The sequence below is a fragment of the Oncorhynchus keta genome, chromosome 2 (genome assembly GCF_023373465.1).
Source record: "Oncorhynchus keta strain PuntledgeMale-10-30-2019 chromosome 2, Oket_V2, whole genome shotgun sequence".
Classification (NCBI taxonomy): domain Eukaryota; kingdom Metazoa; phylum Chordata; class Actinopteri; order Salmoniformes; family Salmonidae; genus Oncorhynchus; species Oncorhynchus keta.
In genome coordinates, this window is record NC_068422.1 from 30,412,352 (window position 1) to 30,438,826 (window position 26,475).

At 42.4% G+C, this 26,475-nt stretch overlaps 1 protein-coding gene across 1 annotated transcript; it reads right to left on the reverse strand.

Annotated features, from left to right (window-relative positions):
- Positions 1-215: 215 nt before the first annotated feature.
- LOC118399091 (28S ribosomal protein S5, mitochondrial) lies at positions 216-25,864 on the reverse strand. The gene is made up of 11 exons (XM_035794865.2): positions 25,760-25,864; positions 21,255-21,392; positions 18,429-18,554; positions 17,478-17,711; positions 11,051-11,085; positions 4,073-4,163; positions 3,646-3,692; positions 2,764-2,821; positions 1,692-1,754; positions 959-1,095; positions 216-816 (listed from the first exon to the last, which is right to left on the reverse strand). The coding sequence occupies exons 1-11, from the start codon at positions 25,836-25,838 to the stop codon at positions 592-594; spliced, it is 1,233 nt and encodes a 410-aa protein (XP_035650758.1). The 5' UTR covers positions 25,839-25,864; the 3' UTR covers positions 216-591.
- Between the last annotated feature and the right edge of the window lie 611 nt (positions 25,865-26,475).

Consider the following 26,475-nt stretch of genomic DNA (forward strand, 5'->3'; position numbering starts at 1 on the left):
TTTCATGTTTGTAAAATGTGGCGAATATGTTAGAAGTGGCATACTGGAAGTGTAGGCCGAAATCCCTGAAAAGCTAAAACATCAAGAGCCTCCGGAGCGAGCGAGCGACAGACAGACGCTGAGGAGAAATGGTATACACAAACAATCACAACTGTGATCTTAGCATAAAACGTCCCGACAGCTCTTTCAAAAGCAATACTTCACAACACAAACCATTTTGGAGAGTTTCAATGTTTAATTAGACAGCTCAGATTTTCAGCAATGTCACATGAACAAGTGATTTTGAAACAACACTATTCTTACAGAGCCTAAAAGATCCACTGGTTGAATTAAACCGTTTAGATGTGAAACTCTTTTGGGAGTATTTCACAACCTTTGGTGAAATACTAAGTCATGATGCTATACATATGCATACAGTAAATGTCTCGGTTTGATGATGTTATTTCCACTGGGGTCCAATCTTACGAGTCGTATGATGCCTGAGAGACAGGCTTCCTTCCTAGTAACACTCTCAACCCAACAACCTGAACCCAGCCAAACATCGCCCCAACCGGTCCATAAGGCGGGTCTACTGTTATGGTTGTGTCGTGGTCACCAGATGGTCCTCTTGAGCCCAGCCCAGACAGAGCGTTTCATGCCCTGAGAGGCACGGACGTCGTCCCAGTTGAGCCGCGTGTTGGGGATCTCCTCCTCAGGTTCAGGGTCGGGTCGCACACCCTTCTTAGGGGTGGCCACGATGAGGGGCAGGGGCCCGCGCTCCGGCTGAAACTCTACCACGTGGAGCTGCTTCTTTTCAGCCAGGGACTGGTGGGTCTCCTACACAGAGAGAAGGGGAGAGGGTTAGTCTAAAGCAGTGTCTGTGTGCGTGTGTTTAGAGCTCGTCTATGTTTTTGCAGGAAGATTTCCTGCGATTGGCCAGAGCCAGCAGGTCTCCCTGCCGATGTTGACAACGGCTCACCTGATTAGCCAGTCCGGTGAACAGAGCCCTGGTGATGTTAAGCAGGTTGACGGAGCCCTCTACCTTGGCGTACATGTCCTCTATACCAATCAGCTTACCGATGGTGATGACCGCACGGTGACAGTGTAGTCCGTAACCTAGAGAGAGACAGTCTAGTCAGACTAGTAGCCAACCTCCATGTCTATCACAGTGTTGTCAATGACTCTTCCATTGCAAACAAATGACATTCACAGAAGCACATATACTCATAGGCATGAAAAACATGCACGGTTAAGAGTATTAACTGACACCAAACTAATCTCTGATAAGTGATATATTTAGGAGAGGTTGTGCCTACATCGCTCGAGTCTAAGACTGGGGAACAGACACTAACACTAGTGTTGTGAGTGAGGACAAAGGTCTGACTGGATACTACTCCAAAAGCCAGTGTCACAACTACACTGGAGTTTCATAATCCTTTACACAAGACCCCAACTGCCTCTTAGGCGGTTTACATGACAGGGCGTAAATGAGAGAGAGATGTGTGGGTTCCTTTGTGTGAGTGAATAGATTTGTGACTGTATCTATGTGAACAGTATCAGAGACTGTGTGTGTTTGTGTATAGGGTATGAGAGCAGCATTGTCATGGTATCATTTCTCAGTGCACAGTTCAACTCTGATCAACTTGTTGCTCTTTTAGGTGGAACACATTCTGTTAGGGGCAGCCCTGAACACCCCCCTCTCTCTACTATACCTTTATGCTGTTTCTTCATGAGTAGGGTAGTCCTCTTGAAAGTGGAATTGATATCATGGTAAACTGTTAAAAACAGAAGAAACAAACCATCAAAGTCAACCCAGCTGTCAGTTCATCCCAGCCTGTCCTGCACTTTACCTCTTGCCAAAAAAAGTGCACTAAGTAGTGAATAGGGTGCATTTTCTGACTTCTCCTGATTAGGGTTTTAAAACTACCAGTGACTATCGCTAATTTGGTAATTAACAAGTAATCTATGGTAACATTGGTAATTTATACTTGAATAACTGCCTAATTAATGAAAAAAAGCATCTAATCAACAATTTTTTTTTTTAAATTAACTCTGCAACTCTTCCAATTATTGACTGTTATGTCAAAACATTGACAACAAATACATATTAACATAGTATAGATTATAAAAGTTTGTAAAAATAAATAAAGGATATTTCATGCTGAAACCCTCTAAGTTGATGGTTTATATTTAAGATAATGTTTTACAGCTTTGTCATTCATTTTTTTTGCAATCATCTTATTTGATTATTTTATACATTTCATTTTATGTGATAATGTCAGACAGCGGGTGTGTGTGTGTGTGTGTGTGTGTGTGTGTGTGTGTGTGTGTGTGTGTGTGTGTGTGTGTGTGAGAGAGAGTGAGAGAGAGTGAGACACTCACAGACACAAACTTACAACAAGAGAAATATGCCCAAACCCCGAGAGTGAAAACACTTCTCTGATCTACCGATTTGTAGCAACAGCTCCTCTGCAGAATGCCTTTAGCAACATGACTACCGTTGACATAGTTTGATTAGTCTATGCTGACGGAATAGCAAAGATATTATTTCAGCTCGCTCACTTGCAGTACAAGGGTTTGCATAGAACAAGCCTGGTTCGCTGTTCAGACAGTAAGCACAAAAACCATGTTAGCCAGAACAGACCCCTATTCAACAGCCCTGTGTCTGAATGGGCCAAGAGGAGATTGAGGAGTAAGAAGGATGAGAGAGGAAGCCTCAAACATTCTGATCTCACCCTCAAACTCAATGCACGCAGAGACCCTCCCACAAAAATAGTGACTTACTAGTGTGGTCGTTGTATCTCTCAATGTAGTACAAATAGTGCACTGCTCGGTTCTTTGCCTGTTATGGTAAGAAGACCATTGTCAGTGTATCCACATTTCAACACAGCCACTTCCATTAATGAACACGTACTGTATAACAGGGCTGCCCAACCCTCTTCCTGGAGATCTACCATCCTGTGGGTTTTCAGTCCAACCCTCTCCTGGAGATCTACAATCCTGTGGGTTTTCAGTCCAACCCTCTCCTGGAGATCTACCATCCTGTGGGTTTTCAGTCCAACCATCTCCTGGAGATCTACCATCCTGTGGGTTTCAGTCCAATCTGAATCTAACACACCTGATTTTACTAATTAGCTGCTCAACAAGACCTTAACTAGCTGAATCAGATATGCTAAATTAGGGTTGGCCTGAAAATCTACAGGACAGTAGATCTCCAGGAAGAGGGTTGTACTGAAAACCTACAGGACAGTAGATCTCCAGGAAGAGGGCTGTACTGAAAACCTACAGGACAGTAAATCTCCAGGAAGAGGGTTGGACTGAAAACCTACAGGACAGTAGATCTCCAGGAAGAGGGTTGTACTGAAAACCTACAGGACAGTAAATCTCCAGGAAGAGGGTTGAAAACCTATAGGACAGTAGATCTCCAGGAAGAGGGTTGTACTGAAAACCTACAGGACAGTAAATCTCCAGGAAGAGGGTTGAAAACCTATAGGACAGTAAATCTCCAGGAAGAGGGTTGGACTGAAAACCTACAGGACAGTAAATCACCAGGAAGAGGGTTGGACTTATAACCTACAGGACAGTAGATCTCCAGGAAGAGGGTTGGGCAGCCCTGCTGTAGAGTGCCAGTATGGGTATTTTCCAGGTAACAGGGAAACATTTTACCTTTCTCAGTGCAGTTTGACGGTCTGCCGCCTTACCCAAGGCAAAACCTGCAGGAGAAAAGATGGAAATAAGTATACAAAAATATATAATAATCTTAAGAATGATGTTTTTGGTTTCATCCACATCAGCATCACTGCCTGTCATAGTATCCATATCTGATTGCTTTATGGTTCATCTTTTCATGCTGCTGTCACTTGATCTTTAAAAAAAAAAAAAAATCATTAAGCTGACAGCTTCTACAGATAAACCAGTCCCTTTCCAATCCATGAAAGACACTTCTGGCTCGCTCATCTGTCTCAGTGAACTGAAAGCTTTCGAGTGCCACACGGAGGAAAAAGTAGAGAGGCTTTGCAACCTGAGTGTAGCTAGCTCAGGAGTGGCCACCACTTCTCCCTGGAGCTACTCTTCAGCAGGGTTTTGGACTCACCTGCTGCCCCGTTCCCATTGCCAACAGCTACCAGGCAGCTGATGGACCTCTTCCGGCCCTCTTTGGCTGTCATGTTGAACACGCTCTTCACCTGTCAATAATAAAACTTGAAACTCAAACAACCACCACCAGGTTAAAATAGCTTAGACTGACCCCTAGAGGACAGTCTGAACAAAAAACACCCATTACTGCAGACCAGAACAATGTGAAACATGTATTTATGGGAGACAGAATGTCAGTGAATTCCATATACATGCTATTATAAAACAGAGGATGGGCCCTGGGGCAGAACTAAAGGGAGGCAGGCCCCAGGTTCATTGGATTTGGTGATAAACGTATTCCCTCTCTTTGTAATTGCTTTCCTCCTAAAAGTCCTATGGAAAAAACAGACCAGAGTATAGTCAAACGAACAAATGATTAATTGTTATAAAAAATAATGCAGGTAGCACCTTATTAAACCTTTGGCTATTTAAGAGGGATTGACCTTTCCTTCAAGGCCCCAGTCGCCAGTGTCCACTTTGTGTCCGATGTTTTGACTGAGTAAAGTTCCTGCCGGTGTCTGGAGATGGTCTGTGGGTTTGCTCCTGGGGAAACAGCCCATCTCATCCCTCCTAGACACCCTCTCAAGATTTAATTGCCTCCCATCGATCGGTATAGACAGACGAGTGCTGCCTTCCCTGTCCATTCACTCGGTTCCCCTCCTTCCGGACAGATTTACGAGCTGCAGTGTGACATTGGAGGCAGCAGGGGGCAGTGTGAGCATATTTCAGAGCTAAGGGTTAGCCATACATACAGCACTGGAGGAGAGACAACGGCTGCTCTACACACATTCACACCTGTAACACACAAACACATTGACATAGAACATACATTTAACACACACACAGACGCACAAGAACACACACGGCAAACATACTGAGACAATATCCTCTGATATAGACCATCACTGCCACCATTTTCGGTTTTATTTATTCGCACCAAAGAAATTAAGTGAGACAAAACTGTACAGACCAAAAAATGAAACCGGTAAAGACGGTGCACAGGTGAGAAGCCCAAAAGGGTTTATAGGAAAACCACACCACAGATGCAAGTAAAACAAATAAAAGAGTGTGTTCGATCAGTTAAAACAAATAAAAGAGTGTGTTCGATCAGTTAAAACAAATAAAAGAGTGTGTTCGATCAGTTAAAACAAACAAATGAATTAGAAATTGTACATAATATAAGCAGTAAACAAGAATAAACATGTTTGATTATGTGTGTGTGCATGTGAGTGTGAGGTTACACGGAGGGGATTTTTTTCCGGAGTTTGTTTCCCTGGAGAAAAACTCCTGGCCCCTCCATGTGGTAGACTGGATGTGATACTAGTGTACTCCTGGGCTACCTACAGTACATCCAGAAAGTTTGAGTGTGTACAATAAGTGTCAATGCTCTTCAGTGTGATGTGGAGATGTTTGATGAGACATGGAAGAAACCATGACAGCTTTCCCCCTTTCCGGTCAAACCCAGAAGAGGGAAAAATGAGTGGCAAGATGGGTAAGAGACTCTTTAGAGGTTAAAGAGACAGGATTAAAGAGAGACCAGTGAGAGATGAGATTGAGAGGCAGATACATAAGCTAGAGAGGGAAAACGAGAGGGAGGTATAGCATAATTATCATGCACCAACTCCCCTCCCCCAACACACACACACCAAATCACATTGTATCCAGGCTGTATCACATGGGGTCGTGATTGAGAGTCCCATAGGGCGGCGCAGAATTGGCCCAGCGTCACCCGGGATTGTCCGTTATTGTAAATAAGAATGTTCTTAACCATTTTGCCTAGTTAAATAAAAAGGTTAAAAGAATGTGCATCGTAAAAACAGGCGTAGACTAACCGTGAAACGTTTATCTGCACACACACAGCTTATTCACCCAGTCCTAGCCTACCCCGTCCACTACTACTAGGTTACTAACCCCATCACACTAGTACCCTCATCCAATTCAATCTCTCCACTCTTTCCCTCCCCCCATGGGAGCTGGTACAGCTGGATAGTAAGAGATCCTCCCAGGGCTCACAGCAGTCACAGACAGAACTAGGACAGAACAGATGTAGAGCTGGTACCGGTCCAACAGAACTCTGCTCATAACTCAACAACACCGACTTCAGAAGTTCCCCTTTGTGCCCCCCTGTCTAGGTAGGTTATGAGCCTTTGCGGGCCAGCTGTTCCCTATGTGACAGGGAACCGCCAGTGGCCAGCCAGAGAGACATAACCCCACTGCAGATCCTGTCTGTTTGAAGGTAGGTAGGTAGGTAGGTAGGTAGGTAGGTAGTTAGGCTTGTAAGTGTGTGCACGTGAGAGAGAAAGAGCTCTCATTACAGCAATACATTAAAAGCATTACAAGCCTGCTAAAAACCCAACAAAAAGGAGGAAACCATAACAGCTGGGTATCCCACTATAAAAACATGACTCCCAATGTGAATGTGTTTAGACCCACAGAGAGGGAGGGAGAGAGAAAGAGAGCGAGAGAGGGGGGAATAGCAAGAAAGAGTCAGACAACGAGAGCTCCAGTTGCAAGCTAATGTATTGGCAGTGTCGTTAAGCCACTTTGCCATTATATTCTTGTTGCCATTTGCTGCTTATTACGAAGTCGCAGAGAACTGTTTTCTATTCACCCGGATACAATTAGGAACCAACATTGTCTCTAGAACCCTCATACTTATTTAACTCGAGTTAGCGAGTGCCCTGGCAAATTGCATCGCAGAAAACATAATTGCAATAGTTAAACATGCATGAAGTCATAATATGAAAGTTTCCCAGTGCAATGCGAGGCAGAGATGCGAAGTGATATCTTAGAGGAGCTGGTGCTGAGTGTCATGGCGGGACTCATCAGTGGTGTTTTAGGGAAACTGTTTAAGAACCAAAATGGAAGCAAACTATTGGAGAGTTTCTATTGGACAGATTCAGGTAGGTCCTACCCGTTTCGTTTGCTTCCATTTAAAAAACATTTTGCAAAAGAATCGGTGGATTGAATACATCCCTGGACTGTGGAGGAAGATTTAACTCAACCCTGCTGCTGTGTTGATTAAGCCTGAGGAGGTGTGGTATATTGGCCATATATCACAAACCCAAGGTGCCTTATTGCTATTATAAACTGGTTACCAATGTAATAAGAGCAGTAAAAATACATTTTGTCATACCTGTGTTATACAGTCTGATATACCACAGCTTTCAGCCAATCAGCATTCAGGGCTCGAATCGCCCAGTTTATAATTAACAATATACTACTATAAACAGTGAGCCATGTTGGCTGGCACAGGAATAATGGACCACACACAGTACACCACTTCACTATGTGCATACTGGAGAATCACTGAGCTACTGTATGGAATGGATTAACACAAAGCACACATTCCATTCTACTGCAAGAGTGGTGCATCTTTTAAAACAAATCTTTGACTTTTGGGGATACTTTGAAGGTTGTGTAGCTAGTAGTTATACAATACATCCGTAATGGTATTCATCCCCTTTTAATGAAATGAGTTGTGGAGAGGCCTGAGTCTCCGTGCCATTGGAGCCAGGCCATCTCCTATGGAAGTGCACTCTCCTGTCCCAACCCACTGACTAACTAATGACATGGTGCTATTGTCCTTGGGAAGAAATCCTCCCCCTTTCCAGGAAGCATTTCATATAATTCATGTATATTTATAGGGAGATGGAACTCATAAACTGATCCATCAGTTTCCGGGGGACACGAGTGTCTGTGGCTCTGTATTATTTATGTAAAGAGGAGCACATGCAGAGGCTGGGGAGGATTATCAGTGCAATGAATGCAGGACATACTTAATTAGTTGATTGCTGCAGGCCTGGGTCAATGCTGACCGCATTACGATATATGACAGCTGGGCACTGGGCCCAACACATGCCCAACCTCTGAATACAGCTGTCATAATGCTGTCTAAACAGAATGAACGCAGGACATACAGCAACAAAACAGAACAGTAGGCCGACATGGACCTCTAAGGCCATTCCAGCAAAATCTCTTACGCAAGAGAAACATCCATCGCGTTCCTTCACATCCCCTCATTTCGCTCCTTTCATCTTAACTCTCTATTTTCCCAACACTTTTCCCTCTCTGTCTCCAAGTCAATAGAAATCTATAGCGGTAGCTTTATGTTGAAGAAGATGGTAAATACTGTACAGGCAACCACAGCTCACATGTTAAGGAATGAGTGCTTTAATCAGCCTGCCAGGCTTTGAGGGGAATGTCAAGTACTCAGCCTAATGTTCAGATTCAAAATAAATATCACCACCATGTTAAGAAAACAATCACAGCATTGCTCTATCTCGGAGAAACAGAGATATTTGGACATCGCCGCTCTGGACTTCATCCAAATGCCTCATCAGCCAACTAAACATCTGCCAGGTGGCTTGCTACACCATTCAGCCGCTTACTGGTCAATCACAGCTCAGGGACATGATTTACAGATTGGAAAAGGGAGGTGTGTGAAACCTGGTCAGGCAGTAGTGTCTTTAGAACAGAACAAACACATAGATGTGGTAAAGGAGACAATGGAACGCAGAGGTTGACCAGATTGGCACACATTCAACAAACCTGATCTAACAAAGTGGATATTCATCAAATCCGTATTGATTTCTCTATTATAACAAGCCCACAATGAGCTTCGGTTTTGCTACATAACATAACACTTTTCAGGTTTAGAAGAAGTGACTGGTAATGCTAACTCCCGTTCGTATAAGATGGTATCATAGCTAGCATAAAGAAATCATTGATGGTAGTCAAAGTTGTTTTCAACTGTAATGCAGTTAATTGGCAACAATGACATGAACATGTGTTGGGGTTGACATCCATACAAGAATAATACTCTGATTTTTTACCTCAACATAGTGAAAAATACACATATAAACAATAGCCTAAAATATATAATTTTTTTCTGGGGGGCAACGAGGAGACTATCTTTGCCCCACGTCTCTTTACCTCCAGCGTTTCCATGGCAAATTCCATTGTTTTGGTCGAGTTCAATTGACATCTATTAGTGGCTCAAGGGTCACGGAGATGATCTAATGTGGACTGTAGCATCATGCTGAGAGTAGGGGGTCTAGCACTCACTTTGGGAAAAAGAGAAGGAGAGGGAGTACAACGGAGAGGACTGAAATGGAGAGGACTGCAGCATTCTCAGACCCATGTTATCCATATTAAACCTGATACCCGCAGACATTTCAAACGGCAACTTGACCCTCAAAAACAATCCAAAATGCATTATGCACCTTAACTCGGGGATGAAAAATTAAAATGGCAACCAATTCGTCTACCCCTTAAGAATCACTGTGGAATTACACAGGAAAAAGGAAATGCGGTGCAGGTCCATTGCGGCAGGTATAAATGGACTTTATTACAATGGCTTAATGCCTTGGGGTGGACTTCAGTAGCTCTGTGTATCACATCCCTAGGCCCAGGTTTTCAACATTTTAATGATCTGCATTCTGTAATCCTCTTTTTTTCCAATTCAGGATCAGATCAATCTGGCTGTTTTTGAGGCGTTTTTTCAGAAAATATTCAGATAAGATGATTCTGATCCATACCAAAGTATTATGCTCACAGAATGGGTATTTTCAGTGCTTTGAACACCTTGCCATCGACTGGACAGTTTATGGTACTACTTCTACACTGTCACTGGGAAACAGCGATGAGTAAACCACATAAAAGGTAGCTAGATTAAAAATAGAGCCTGCATACATCCCTTATAAATACATATGACACTCCTCATTATAACAACTGACCCTATACCCATACTGCCGTCAATTTTACTTAATGAACCTTTATACCAAATCCCATTCTTCAGCTCTTTTGAAAAACTCTATGGATGGTCCCTGTTTGTTTGGGCCCTCCACAACATCAATTTTTATTAAATTAGCCTAAATGGAAAGACCATCATTACCATGAGATCTCTTCCGACTGGATGGGAAAGCTAAACGTAACCCTGAATCTCTGTAGCCCCTCTTCTCTCTCTCTGCCACATAATGAGGATTGATGATGATGGCGAGGAGTTTGTTTTGGGTGACGGTTGGCTTGTTAATCTGTTTATCAAAGTGTTTTGTAATCGACTACGTCTATATTCCAATATCCTCTCAGAGGGGTGCCCCTGATAACAACGTGTTAGTAATATCCATATCGCCACCATATTCATATCACTGTACTTTCCTCCATTTACCAAAATAGAAAATGACATCATTTCCTCAGTTAGGTGGGTTGAGTTGCAGTGAGACCTCGGTGTTGACAACATGGCTATACCTACGTCTCTCTCATGCAACCATGGCATAGAACAGTCCTTTGGGAGACAGAGAGCATGCAAGTGGAATCATGTTATGCTCTATGTTTGGAGGGTGGAAGGTGGGTTGACATTTCATATAGCCCCCCAACCAACCTTCAGTTTGTGCCCGAGTAGAAGTGATGCATGTCGAGGTGAGACGTATCGGTGAGTGTAAACATACGATTCATTTGCCTTTTTTCCACACTGTGTCTAATACACAGACTATAGCATGACTGTGGTTTGTGTGCGTGCGTTCCATGGTCGTATCCTCTCCTGTTCATCTCTGCGTCTCAGCCCGGTGAGTTCAGCCGTGGGTCATGTTCTTCGATCAGGGAGGTTCAGAGGCCCGTCGGCACACAGCTCCTCAACTGGGTGCTGTTCCTCACCGAGCAAGGAGGTACGGAAAGCATCAGAGGACACTCAAGACAGACTCCAAGCCAGCCTCCACGGACCAAACCCAGCTCTCCCAAGTCCCGGGAACATCAACCATCAAAGGGATCCCATCCACTTTTCTTCAAAGCCACCAAATAGCACTACGCTACTGCATTGTGTCTGCCCTGCTTTTTCAAAACTACAGACTTTGCTAGATGCGCCGACATACCCTTTTGGGCTGGGTTAATACCATGGTAACCGATTCCAATTTTGGGTTAGTATTTGAAGAGCACTCACCTCGATCACTCGGGAGTCAAAGTCATCGTAAGTCTCTAAAAGAAAATAAAGGAAAATAAGTTAGTAAAAAACAGAGTAACATGGAGGTAAAAGGTGACTTCCAGTGGCATGACATGTTAACCCAGGTTACAGTTTCCAATAAACAATACATGTAACTTTTTAAAAATATACATTTTATATGACCTTTATGAGAATAACTATTTGGACTGATAAAGTCCCTGTTTCCCCAATGTGAATACCTCTGATTGTATACTGTTAAACTGCAACATCACCTTCTATCAGACACTAAACATGACAAGGTTCACCTGTGTGGATTGGGTTTATGAGGCAAATTCAATCCAAACAAATTAGCCTTAGATTACATGTGTAATAGGAGCCACAGAAGCAACTCTCAGAGCTGATCAAAGCAAATTAGCAGTCTGCTTTTAGCGAGACAAAAAAAGGGGTGATGAGGCAGACTTCTCAGAGGGAGAGGGGAAAGGGTTTATTGACTTATTTGATGGCATTGGTAAATCGGACTTGCTTATTAGTGTACTCCATCGCTAAAACAGTAGAGAATGTCTGTGGTAAACCCATAGAAATCCAAAACAAATTGTTAACAAACACATGACGTTCACTACATGGGGCTAGTTTAAATGGAAGGTTTTACAGTAGGTCACCATAAGAGGATTCATTTTTCCACTTTTGATGAGAGGTAAATAAATCCAGTAAGGTAAATCTGTCAGTGATTTAGCTCAGGTTTGCCAACAGCAACGTGTCAGTCATTCCCTCAATACTCTAACAAGGGATTCTAAACAGAGACAGGCGGCGACAGGACATTTCATGGATTTAAGAGCGGGGCTTGGTGAAGGTATCTGTGAGGAGGTGGGGTAACCCTAGCATGAGAAGGAAGAGGATGAAGGTCAAGCATTCCCAGCTCCTATCCAGAGCTGTGATTTAGGCACCCGTCCACGCCATCGCATGGTAATCCATCACTGTGGTGACTAGCAGACAGAGAGAGCGCAATCGGAAGGCAGGAAATGTAATAACCAACCCAGCCCAGAATAGTGGAGGAAATAAATATACACTACCCATTAAAAGTTTGGGATCACTTAGAAATGTCCTTGATTTGAAAGAAAAGCACATTTTTTGTCCATTAAAATATCAAATTTATCAGAAATACACTGTAGACATTGTTAATGTTGTATTTGACTACTGTTGCTGGAAATGGCAGATTTTTTTGGGAGTATCCACATAGGCCCATTATCAGCAACCATCACTCCTGTGTTCCAATGGCACGTTGTGTTAGCTAATCCAAGTTTATCGTTTTAAAATGCTAATTGATCATTAGAAAACCCTTTCACAATTATGTTAGCACAGCTGAAAAATGTTGTCCTGATTAATGTTAGCACAGCTGAAAAATGTTGTCCTGATTAAAGAAGCAATAACACTGGCCTTCTTTAAACTAGTTGAGTATCTAGAGCATCAGCATTTGTGGGTTTGATTACAGGCTCAAAATGGCCAGAAACAAATAACTTTCTTCTGAAACTTGTCAGTCTTTTCTCGTTCTGAGAAATGATGGCTATTCCATGCGAGAAATAGCCAGGAAACTGAAGATCTCATACAACGCTGTGTACTACTCCCTACACAGAAGAGTGCATGCTCCAGATACTCAACTAGTCTAAAGGCCAGTTTTATTGCTTCTTTAATCAGGACAACAGTTTTCAGCTGTGCTAACATAATTGTAAAAGGGTTTTCTAAATGATCATTTAGCATTTTAAAATGAAAAACTTGGATTAGCTAACACAACGTGCCATTGGAACAATGGGCCTCTGTAGGCCTATGTAGATATTCCATTAAAAATAAGCCGTTTCCAGCTACAATAGTCATTTACAACATTATCAATGTCTACACTGTATTTCTGATCAATTTAATGTTATTTTAATGGACAAAAAAAAGTGTTTTTCTTTAAAAAACAAGGACATTTCTAAGTGACCCCAACCTTTTGAACGGTAGTGTATGTATAACAAATAAATCCTGGCCGTGCGGTGTGAGGACGACTTCAATTCAACAGAAATTGTTCTGTCTGTGGTGTGTTACCGTAGTAACAGTGGTAGGGGTGGAGGGAGGAGGGGGGATGAGGAAAGGTTGGAGAGGCAGGTGAACAATACCCATTTGATACCAGTGTTAATCTCACAGGGAGATGAGGGGATGCAGAGACAGTGTGAAGACACAACTGAAAGAGAAATCTATGACAGAGGAACACCATCAATATGTTACTCAGGCAACTTACTTATATTCTCAAGTTCTGCAGTTCTGAATGTTTAAGCTTATTGACTACTTTAGTATTCCAAGCCCTAAATAAGATGTCCCTTGGAGGGGTGAAGAGCCAGATGGACAGAGCTGAGAAACGAGAGAGGAAGGGAGGGAGGGGGTGAGTGGGTGGTAGAGGGATTACTTTCTAAATGTGGACAAAGCCGCACTGTCCCTCCTGTTAAATCTTGCTCTCCATCAGTCATGAGGTGCTAATGGGCCTGCATGCAGGGCTATCCCTCAGACCTACAGACGGCCCCGCTCATCCTTCCTCCTTTAAAATTATTTTTACACTTGATCTAGAATCTATCAACAGGCCTTCATCTCAAACATCATTTTAAACGACAAAGACTTGATCAAAATAATCTCAAAGTGTTTTGATAATTTCATAGAAATATTGTTTATATATAATGAATTTAAATCATCACGTTTTGGTTAGCCTTAGTGTTGGAGAGGGTTGGTGGGAGGGGAAGGGTCTCTAGTGGGAAAGAGACCTGTCAGTCTGTCTGGCCTTTCATTGTGTTTCGCTAGGCTCGGTTGGCTCTCAGGACGTCAAGCAGGAAACTGCTAGCTCCAGGTGACATTTGCCCTTTCCAGACAGAGGTAAGGGCTGTGCTCTCCCCAGTGGATTGAGCCTTTACCGTGTGGTGCAGCGTTTGAAAGGCGCCGAGTTGTGGAGGCTGTTGGCATTTGAAGCTTTCAGAAGGAAAAGAGTGACCCAACCTGCCATTTCACTACCACCAGGGGTATTGATTACCAGAGCCGATAGAATGCTGGGAGAAATGGCCCAGTGTTGTGAATATGTGTGGCTGGAGGAATACGCTCGGTCATTACTATAGTACAGCTAGGCCAGAGGTGACGTATGGAAGCAAGTCAGAGTGTGTATGATGAATGCAGAGCTCTTTGCTTCAATAACGTAGCAACAATATTCAATCTGATCCAAAGCAATGCTACTACCCAACAATAGTGATTGATGTTTGATGGAAAAACAGGCCTTCAAAGTATGTGCACTAGGAATGTGCATCTTTCCCTTTTAAAACGATTCGATACGTATCTAGAAACATGGGCTTCCATACAATACAGGAACGATATGTTTTGGTTTGAAACGATTTGGTGTAAGTTGATCTGATTAGGGAAACGATTCAACATTTGTTGCATAAACGCATTCATTCTCCATTCGAAATGTAAATCTGCTGTTGATGGAGCTCATGAGCTGGGCCTTTGTGCTGGATCTTTCTGAGCTGACGTGTGTGTGTGTGGGGGGCGTGGCACTGAGCATCTACCACCCCACTGTCAGTTGTTTGCCTTTTACCCCCCGCACATACACTTTTTATCTGAAATACATAGCACAACTTTGGATTTCACCCCAGTCTCATAATCGAATGGTTAAGACCGTTTGGAAGTTGACAGAGTCGGAGTGAGTCTCTTCTTCCACTTTGACCATGCAGTGCGGGTAACAAAAGTGATCGCGAACCTCGCTACGAAATTATCAACTTTACCCTTTATATATATAAAAATGACCATATATACACAGACAGTTTGGGTAGTTTTGCTTGAAACAATGGTGAACCTGAACAATCTAAATAAAATCTAATGTAAGGCCCGATCAGCATGTAGTCTACCTATAGCCAGATGAGTTGTCTCCAGCAAAAAAATAATAAATGGTTGTCACTCAACTATGGGGGTGTCTTTTCAGTGGCAGCGACTGGGAGACTAGTCAGGATCGAGGCAAAGATGAACGGAGAGATCCTTGATGAAAACCTGCTCCAGAGCTTAATATTGCGTGAGCCATTTTACAAAGATTTGAATGCTGAACGTGCCTTCAGAAAGTATTCAGACCCCTTGACTTTTTTGATGTTGTTGAATTTTATCCCCTTTTCATGGTATCCAATTGTTAGTAGTTACCATCTTGTCTCATCGCTACAACTCCCGTACGAGCTCGGGAGAGACGAAGGTCGAAAGCCATGCGCCCTCCGATACACAACCCAACCAAGCCGCACTGCTTCTTAACACAGCGCACATCCAACCCGGAAGCCAGCCGCACCAATGTGTCAGAGGAAACACCGTGCAGCTGGCGACCTGGTTAGCGTGCACTGCGCCCTGCCCGCCACAGGATTCGCTAGTGCGCGATGAGACAAGGACATCCCTACCGGCCAAACCCTCCCTAATCCGGACGACGCTAGGCCAATTGTGCGTAGCCCCATGGACCTCCCGGTCGCGGCCGGCTGCGATAGAGCCTGGGCTCGAACTCAGAGTCTTTGGTGCCACAGCTAGCACTGCAATGCAGTGCCTTAGACCACTGCGCCACCCGGGAGAGGCCTCACCCCTTGACTTTTTACACAATTTATGTTACAGCCTTGTTCTAAAATTGATTCAATCGTTTTCGTTACACAATACCCCACAATGACAAAGCAAAAATAGTTTATTTTTTATTGCAAATTTATAAAAATGTAAAACCCAGACATCACTTTCTTATACAGTACCAGTCAACGTTTGGACACCTACTCATTCCAGGGTTATTCTTTATTTGGACTATTTTCTACATTGTAGAATAATAGTGAAGACATCAAAACTATGAAATAGCACATATGTAATCATGTACAAAAAAAGGGTTAAACAAATTTAAATATATTTTATATTTGAGATTCTTCAGAGTAGCCACCCTTTGCCTGGTGGTGCCACTCAAGGACATTCAGAGACTTGTCCCAAAGCCACTCATGCGTTGTTTCATCAAGGATCTCTCTGTGCTCCGTTCATGTTTGCCTCGATCCTGACTAGTCTCCCAGTCCCCGAAACAGAAAAGACATCCCCACAGCATGATGCTCCCACCACGCTTCACCGTAGGGATGGTGCCAGGTTTTCTCCAGATGTGACGCTTGGCATTCAGGCCAAAGAGTTCAATCTTGGTTTCATCAGACCAGAGAATCTTGTTTCTCATGGTCGAAATCTTTAGGTGGCTTTTGGCAAACTCCAAGCGGGCTGTCGTGTGCTTTTACGGAGTGGCGTTCGTCTGGCCACTCTACCATAAAGGCCTGATTGGTGGAGTGCTGCAGAGATGGTTGTCCTTCTGGAAGGTTCTCCCATCTCCACAGAGGAACTTTAGAGCTCTGTCAAAGTGACCATCGGGTTCTTGGTCACCTCCTGGACCAAAGCCCTTCTCCCCCGATTGCACAGTTTGGGCAGGCAGCCAGCTCTAAGAAGAGTCTTGGTGGTTCCAAACTGCTTCCATTTAAGAATGATGGAGGCCACTGTGTTCTCTGGGACCTTCGATGGCGCAGACATTGTTTGGTACCCTTCAAAAGACCTGTGCCTCAACACAATCCTGTCTCGGAGCTCTACGGACAATTCCTTCAACCTCATGGCTTGATTTTTGATCTGACATGAACTGTCAACTGTGGGACCTTATATAGACAGGTGTGTGTCTTTCCAAATCATGTCCAATCAATTGAATTTACCTCAGGTGGACTCCAAGTCATAGAAACATCTCAAGGATGACCAATGGAAACAGGATGCAGATGAGCTCAATTTCGAAATTGAGTCTCATAATAAAAGTGTCTGAAATGTTATATAAAAGTATTTCAGTATTTAATTTTTTTTCTTCTAATAATACATTTACAAAAAATTCCAAAAACCTGTTTTCGCTTTGTCATTATTGGGTATTGTGTGTAGATTGCGTATTATTTTTTTGGTATTTAATCCATTTTAGAATAAGGCTGTACCGTAACAAAATGTGGTAAAAGTCAAAGGGTCTGAATACTTTCCAAAGGCACTGTATGTGCCAGATCAGGAATAGGCCTACCTCTCGTTGCTCAGCGTGCAGTTTGACTAGGCTATTGGTATTGCCTGGGGTTGTTCAGCATGCATAATGACTTCTAGATCAATAACTGTCAAGATAATGACATGCTTAGTTTGACACTGAAGGAGGGGACGCAGTCGTCACAGAAGATTAGGTATTTTCGGAAGGAAGAAAAAAAGTAATTTGAGCGAAAAACAGCCAATTCATAACATTTCATCTATTTTCTTACCGACACATGCTACATTTGGATCGCTCATATTTTAAACATTTGAACCGGGGACCAATGTGTATTGGGGAAATCGTTACATCCCTAATGTGCATGCTTTACACGCGCAGTACCTCCGTTGGGTCCAGGGTCAGGGGGCCCCAGACTGATGCCGCCCCAGGAGTTGCCAGTCCACCCTCTCTCCCTCTTCACCCTCATCTTCCTCCTGCGATCCCATTCGTCGCGCTGTCGCAGAAGCTCTGCCTGCAGTTCCTGTTGCTCTGACTCCCCGCGGCGAGACATGATCTGTATGGTCCCGCTCTTCAGGATGGGAGAGTTCAACCCCGGCCACAGGAACCCCCCGCGCCCTGAGAGAGAGACAGAGAGGGTAGGGGGTTTGTTATGGGAAGGAGCATTCATTTGTCCTAAACGCTCCACTGCACTAACTCAACTCAAACGGAGCACTAACTTCAACTTTATTATATGTTACAGACTGTATAAAGAATAGTCTTCAGAGACAGACACAGGCGGGAGAAATGGGGCAATGATTACAGGGAGTAGACAGCACTTCAACCAGTGTGACGAGGTGCAGACAAAAATCACAAGAACATTGGAAGAGAAGTCATGCCTATTCTCTTCCAATGCGGTACTGATTACACAATCTTGTCACATCTGTAAGGTTTGATGGATTTGAACAGGGCAAGAAAAGAAAGAGGGAGACTGACTGGACCGCAGACAGCTCAGCAATAAAACACTCAAGGAATTTCCACTTTTTAAACGGCACTGAGATAGATGAAAAGAGAAAGAGGACTAATCTGTTCATTGTAAATTAATGTAATTAATTAAAATACTACTGGTAACAGATGAATAGTCTACTGCCCATTAGCATAAGGAAATTCAGATCAAACTTCAGCCACCAATATTCAAACTCGAATTCAGGTTTGGCCTTAAAGACAGAAATATATACATGATACCAACCAATCGTAGTGGGTTTACTCTTTCCCCAACAAAGTCAAATGTTTGGGTTACAGGGATATATAAATAACTATGAATGAAATAGATCTAAAACAATATATCCATCCTACCCTCTCCGATATTCTGGCCTCGGTTGAGATCCTTCTTCATCTTCCTCTTGGTCCTCTTCCCTCGGCCCTTTCGAGCACCGGCACCAGTCTCTGCCAGAACTCCTCTCCAAAGCTCCTCTGCTGTCACTGCAATGATAACACACAGAAAGGGGAATTTAATTGCCAAATCTGACTAATCTGGCAACCTCAATGCAGCATTTTGTTTTAAAGATATTTAAAAAGGGGGTGCTTATATTTGTCCTGTTTCACACACCTGTACACGTGTGTGGTGTGAAATGGAAATGTGTTTTTTGCATATCTCACTCCCCATGAGACACTCAGAGAGTGAGGTCACGACCAGGGATCATCTTAGCCTATATATATGTTTTACCTACCTACAAAACTCTAGGAATAGAAAATTAGAACTCTAAAGAGTTTGAAATATATTGAACCTTCTCTTTGATGTAGCTTTACTTGTCCAGACCGAGAAAGTAAACAATTAAACTAGTTTTAACGTTGCTACAGGCCGCCCTTGTCCTCACGGACCTGAGTGTCTAAACAGTCGGCATAATATTGCTATTTGCAAGAACAAAAAATGTTTTTCGACTTTACTTTACACAATCTATTACACAATCTCTCTGCAACAAGACTGGGATCGACCTCCAACAAAAGAGCCCAGAAATTCCAATCTGCATCTACAGTCATACACTAATCAAACCTGCTAGAGCGCACTATGCATTCCAGCAAACAAACACCTGCTTTTACTCAGAGAGCGAGAATGCTAGTTTGTTTTCCCCAAATAAAATCTATTTTCAGCCGGGCTGCTCGCTTCTCAAGGATTTAGAAGGAGATGCTCGGTGCCGCACAGAGAATCGATTAGGAGTTAATTAAAGCATGTGAAGGGAGATGTAACCAGTGTGTTTGAGAATTTAATGGAGCTTTCTACTACAGCAAAGCAACAAGGCACTAGGCCAATAAAAGCTATGATTGTCAAAGAGCCAAACCTTGCTTGAGGCTAAATCTCGTGTCCTCGCTGTGAGGAAAGTCTGAAAAGGGAGTCCTAGACCTAGATCGATAGTGTGGAAATGAATCCATTCTAGATCAATGCACTTAACAATACTACTGGTCAATCAAAAACAACTAACCTATGCTGGCAGCTTGGAGCGCTTCAATAGTCTCACTCCTGGGGTGCCAATGCACACCAACTTTGATGATTTTCCTCCATCTCTCCTTTTGGATGGCACAACCATGCTACAACAGATGCCAGTCATGCCACTACAGGGATGAGGTATACAAACAAGTTGAAAGGCACAAGAACAGGCCAGGCTTCCCTCTCAGTATGAAAGTTTGTTTTCCCTCACTTTGCCCATGGCAAGGAGACTTATTTGCTACAAGACTTAAAATAGGACGCAAACTAAAGCAGCTAACAGGCATTCTGCATTTCTAATCCAGTAACGTTTGTTCAGAGACTAAATATAATCAAACATGAACTCTGAACAGTTCTGAACAGACTTCTGAGTATTCAACAAAAAGATTCCAGCTCATCTCCAACAATGTCATGAACTAGTGAAAATATTATCTTCAAAGCACCAAGCCCTCGAGCAGAGGTCTGTTGAAAAGTTCATCACTCAGTGATACCTTTTCACAACAGTTCTTACATTGACACCATGTACAAGCAGAGGGACCCTGTTTTCCCTTCTCCCTTGATTCCTTCTCTGTGGCCAGTCAGTAAAGCTGGCCACTCAGATGTCTGACACCATTATGTGATTCTACAATTTAAAAAAAAAAATATATATATATATATGCATCAGCAGCATCTGCTCTGCCACCAGCCAGTCAGTCAGTATCTTTCCTTCGCAGTAGTAATGATCCTGTGTTAGGCTGCCACGACCAGCTATTAGAGCGCCTGGCGTCAGGCAGAGAAACAATCATTTGAGTCCCACTGGGACAATTCATTTCCCTCATCTTTTACATTAGTAAACCCAGCATCACATCAGCCTAGGTTTTTAGCTCAACTTATGTGATAAAGGTAACATAGAATCTAGTGATAATTCTGCAATTCCACATTTTGTGGAAAAGTGGACCTTTCCTATCAAAAAAAGAACCAAAGCAGTTCAAATGGATGTCAGTCAATTGTGAAAACCCATTGCTAAAAAATCATTTGTCAACTAAATCTTTAAAAAAGTGTTCCGAAACATCATTATACACCAAAGCAAAGTATGATGATACAAAGCAATCAAAGTAACAATTTCTCTTGAGTATGTACACGGCAAATAGAAATATGTGCTGAGAGAGTGTCAACTGAAGATGGCAGGTTAATAAAGTGGGAGGAATGGTGGGTGTTTTGGGTTTTCCATGCATTGGCTGAGACGGAGCTGGTGGTGACAGATGAAGCATGAGTCATTATCTCAGTGAGACGCTGCAGGAAATAGCATGGCTGCCTGCCACTGCTGTGTTGCGCTGATAGACACACACCTTCCTGTGGAAGCTCTGCATTTGACAGGTTCAACCACTGTGAATAGGTATCACTTAGTGAGCTCAGGCCATTTTATGTGAGTCCTTAAAACGCTCAAGTAGTAGCCTATATTATAGTGCTGTCTCTGGTAATACTGGGGCAGTATCAAGATATTACATTCGTAGACCAGATCCGAGTCAGAGATGATTAGCATTGTGAATATCAGCAACATTTTTGCGAGGGTTGACCACGTCAGAGCTGATGACAGCAAATAATGACTTGATTTGTTCACTTGAAGAGCTTAGCTGATAATGACAATGATTTTATTGATTGGAAAGCTTCAATACAGGTGCTCTATCGACTCTTGAGAGTTAGGGAACATCAGCACTTACGTTTGTTGAAGAAACTGCTATGTCTGGTCTGTATCCAGGTAGCAGGGGCTGGTGGAGTAGCAGTACATAGAGCGGCAGTGGGTCTGGCTAGGTAAGAGAGAGGCAGGGCGCCCCCTGCTGTCCGAAGTGGTGCTACCCCTGAAACACAGCATAGAGGTAATGCCATTTACTAGTGTAAAATCACCTAGAACAGTTATAAATTAGCTAATGCAAATTATCCTGTCTTGTTTATTCTGGGTGTTAATGACAGGTCCGGGACGATATCAGTATCGCGATACTCGTTAGTATTGTGGCAAGGAAACAAAACACGAAGCGGATTTAACTTGTTTAGGAAAATATCCCTAATGTTGAAAACAAACATCTTTATGTTGTCATCCAGAATCACATGTACAGTCCCTCTGGAAAGTATTCAGAACTCTTTACTTTTTCCACATTTTGTTACATTATTCTAGAATGGATTAAATCGTTTCCCCCCCCCATCAATCTACACACAATAACCCATAATGACAAAGCAAAAACAGTTTTTTTTTATTGGCAGTGATTACAGCCTCGAGTCTTCTTGGGTATATCGCTACACTGTATTTTGGGAGTTTCTCCCATTCTTCTCTGCAGATCCTCTCAAGCTCTGTCAGGCTGGATGTGGAGTGTCACTGCACAGCTATTTTCAGTTCTCGCCAGAGATGTTCTCTCAGGATCAAGTCCAGGCTCTGGCTGGGCCACTCAAGGACATTCAGACTTGTTCCGATGCCACTCCTGCATTGTCTTGGCTGTGTGCTTAGGGTCGTTGTCCTGTTAGAAGATGAACCTTTGCCCTGTCTGAGGTCCAGAGCGCTCTGGAGCAGGTTTCCATCAAGGATCACTCTGTACTTTGCTCTGTTCATCTTTACCTCCATTCTGACTAGTGTCCCTGTCCCTGCTGCTGAAAAACATCCCCACAGGATGTGTGACCATCGGGTTCTTGGTCACCTCCCTGACCAAGGCCCTTCTCCCCCAATTGCCCAGTTTGGCCGTGCGTCCTGCTCTAGGAAGAGTCGTGGTGGTTCCAAACTGCTTCCATTTAAGAATGATGGATGCCACTGTGTTCTTAGGGAGCTTCAATGCTGCAGACATTTTTTGGTACACTTCCCCAGATCTGTGCCTCAACAACAATCCTGTCTCAGAGCTCTATGGGCAATTCCTTCAACCTCATGGCTTGGTTTTTGCTCTGAAATGCACTGTCAACTGTGGGACCTTATATAGACAAGTGTACGCCTTTCCAAATCATGTCCAATCAATTGAATTTACCACAGGTGGACTCCAATCAAGTTATAAAAACATCTCAAGGATGATCAATGGAAACAGGATGCACCTGAGCTCAATAGCAAAGGGTCTGAATAATTATGTAAATATGGTATTTCAGTTATTTATTTTTGCCAACATTTCTAAAACCAGGTTTTTTCTTTGACATTATGGGGTAGTTTGTGGAAATTGATGGGGATTTTTTTTTTTTTTTTTTTAATATTAAAAAAAAAAAAATGTTTGAATAAGGCTGTACCGTAACAAAATGTGGAAAAAGTGAAGGGGTCTGAATAGTTTCCGAATGCACTGTATGTGTATTTCACACAAATCTGAATATAATGCTTCTATGGATGTCTACCCCAATATATATTCATGCCATCATCACCAATCAACTGCATTACAGTAAAATGACTTTGGCTACCAACAGCGATTTCTGTATGTTTGCTATGCTACCAGCTTATAGGAACAGGAGTTAGAATTTAGCAGTCACTTCTTCTAAAGCTGAAAAGGGGCTTCTAATAACATTTAGAAGTCCCTAGCAAAAATACAGAAATCGGTGTTGGTAGCCAAAGTCGTTTTACTGTAATGCAGTTGATTGGTGATGATGATGTTATGCAGCAAAAAAACATATATCAAAATCAAACTTCATTATCCACATTGTGGACCTGTTACAATACATGAATCAAATCAAATACAAATACAATTCATGATGGGTTTGACGAATATCCAATTTGTTAGATTTGTTGAATGTGCACCGATCCGGTATCCTTCTTCTATCCCCACGGTCTGCATTCTATTGAACTCTTTACCGCATCGATGTCATGATATTTCTGGAATGTTTTATTCTCCCTGTCTATTTTTTTTTATTTTGGTGATAGTTCTCAAAGATGATCTTGTTTAAAAATATATTTCTCCATTATATTTATGACAATTTATCTGGTTTTAGCCATTTACAGTTGAAGTCGGAAGTTTATATAGACTTTGGTTGGAGTCATTAAAACTTGTTTTTCAACCACTCCACAAATTTCTTGCTAACTGTAAGTATACACTGAAAACTTTTAGCATCCTGAAAATGATTCCTCCCTCCAATGGCGGTACGCCGCTGCTAAGTGCATATAAGGGAAACACTGACATTCATTTGTGTGATTGGAAGGCACCCTTATAGCTCGCTCTCGTTCCAGTGTATTCAGTATCTCTATCCATCTCGCTACATTTGCTACAGAGAGAATATTCCATGGACCTCCAGAGCCTTCTGACCAACTACCTGCGATCTCTCCGGAGCAGAGAAGTAAGCTCCTCTGGTGGCAATGTTTTATGCACTATGTAAACTTCCTTCACTATGGCTGTTTGTCTGTGTGATGAAATACACTCACCAGACAGTTTATTAGTCATGTGGCCATGGCTTACTATATAAATCAGGCATACAGGCATTCAGTTACTGTTCAATTTAACGTTAGAATGGGCAAAACATGTGACTTAAGTGACTTTGGGTTTACCGAGAATGTAGGGTTTAGGGTTTACCGAGAATGATGCAAAATACACACAAAAAAGAGAATGGGAAATATCATGCAAGCTAACAGGCAGGCCACAAACAGACATAATGGCACAGTACAACAGTGGTGTGCAGAACGGCATCTCAGAACGCACAACTCATCGACCCTGCTGCTATTGCAGCAGATGACCAGACCGGGTTCCACTACTATCAGCTAAAAACAAGAAGAAGCGGCTCCAGTGGATACGCGATATCCAACACTGGACAATTGAGGAGCGGAAAAACATTGCCTGGAACATGATAAGCGAGCTCAGTTTACTTGAGTGGCCTGCACAGTCCTCAGACCTCAAGCAATACAGCATCTTTGGGATGAGACGGAACAGGCTGTTCACGTCAGCATGGACCAATATCCCTGTGGAATGTTTCCGACATATTGTAGAATACGCCGAAGAAATCATGCTTTTCTGGAGGCAACGCGAGGTACGACCTAGTAATAGATGGGTGTACCTAATAAACGGTCCGGTGAGTATATCCCAGATGAGGCTAAAGATTAGGACAAATAGACGTGAATATATACTGAACAAAAATACAAAACGCAATATGCAACAATTTCAAAGATTTTACTGAGTTACAGTTCATAGAAGGAAATCAGTTAATTGAAATCAATTAATTTGCCACTATCCTATGAATTTCATGACTGGGCAGGGGTGCAACAATGGGTGGGCATAGGCCCAACCATCAGCCAATCCAAATTAGTTTTCCCTACTAAAGTACTTTATTACAGACAGAAATATTCCTCAGCACCCCCTTCCAGGCAAACCGTCAACCCCCATAATACATTAGCAAAAAAACTATTAAAGTCTTGTCTTCTCATCAGTGGAATGATAACAGCAAGCAACCAACATTTTTAAATTAATTTTGTAAAAGGTTTCTCATTATTTTGACCTCCCCACATTATAAATTAGAAGAACTGTAAAATCTTACATAACCTAGTAGCTAGAAAGGTAACTCAAAACACATTTTCGCCAAGAGCAGCTGTTTAGCTGGTTAAACAAATGTTAGCCATGTGTAGGCAAACATTTATGTCCAAGTCAAGAAAGCTTACTGGTAGCCAGCAGGACTTGCCACACTGGTAGCCAATTCGCGGGTGCTTTTTCAAAGCCCATGTCAGACACTCCAGTGTAATACCAAAGACAGTAGCAACTCTAATTTGCTCAAAATTATTTGAGAAATAAAAGGTGATTAGAAGATACTGTTTTTTCTAGTGTAGGTATGTAATTAAAAATTATTTTATTATGTTGTTTCTAGCAATATTCATAAAAACATTGAACCTTTCTCCACTTTTTTATTTATTCACATTTTTGCGGACTCCGTGCAGTACCTTCGTCGACCCCCGGTTGAATACCCCTGGCCTAGGCAACTAGTCATTGTCGTCACGCGATGGACCAGGCATTCATCAGAAAGCGATCCAAAGGAAATACGGATAAGAATCCCATTGTGATGGAATGGTTAGTTTACATAGCTAGCTGGCTGTCTGGCTAAATGACAAGCCGAGGATGACAAGCTATAGCTAGCTAGTATTAGCCATAGCATAGTGTGCAGAATTTGTCTATGAAAATATACATTATTCCAATAGACTGCACAGTTCAGTATAAAATCCGATTACATATTCTAGGGCCGATTTTGGGTAAAACATCTGTGTGACAGAAATGTGTAATTTAGGAAATATATTCACCTCCCAGCGTAATTCGGAGGGCACAGCACACCCGTATGGACGCCGCCATCTTGATGTTGAGAAAGGTCCTGAATAGCATAACAGGCAGGCTGAGATGTGCCTGTATAGAATGAATATGATTGAGTTTGTTTAATTGGGAAACGAGATAACGTTACATTATTGATAAACTACAGGTAAATATGTTTAAAATGCATTTAGATGAAAGCTATATGAAATGTAATGAAAGTTATAGCTAATGAAGTTCAGTGTTTTGATTTTACGGCGTAGGCTACATCTGTCCAACATCTGATATTGGTATAGGGCTGACTGGTTAATAATTATTGGGTGGGATGGCATATACTCTAACCCTATTATTCAGTGTGAAATAGCTGTACAAATAAATGAGCTCGATTTCTTCTGGCTATTTGTGACACATTTGCACATTTTTATCGGGTTTTAAATGCTAATTTCTATAGATTTTTATTTTTTAAAGGGAAAGACAAATCTTAATTTACAATTGGGAAAATTTACAAGGCTAAGGGGGGCCTTGCAGAGGGGAACTGTACTGTACTGAATACTGTTAGGGTTGCGTCAATTCAAATCTGGTATCAGAACAAGTTATAACACTGAGTCACTGATTGTACTCTATGTACTTTTATTAGCAAAGCAATAAATGGCAAATGCAATTTTCGTATATACGGCTCACTGTAATACCACGCAGGGCAGAACAGGGAACT

Coding starts and splice junctions, on each gene's coding strand:
- LOC118399091 (XM_035794865.2), bottom strand. CDS start 25,838: ATGCTATTCAGGACCTTTCTCAACATCAAGATGGCGGCGTCCATACGG. Junction 17,712..18,428: donor AGGCCAGAATATCGGAGAGG/GTAGGATGGATA, acceptor TCTCTCTCTCAG/GGCGCGGGGGGTTCCTGTGG. Junction 4,164..11,050: donor TTGACTCCCGAGTGATCGAG/GTGAGTGCTCTT, acceptor TATTATTGACAG/GTGAAGAGCGTGTTCAACAT.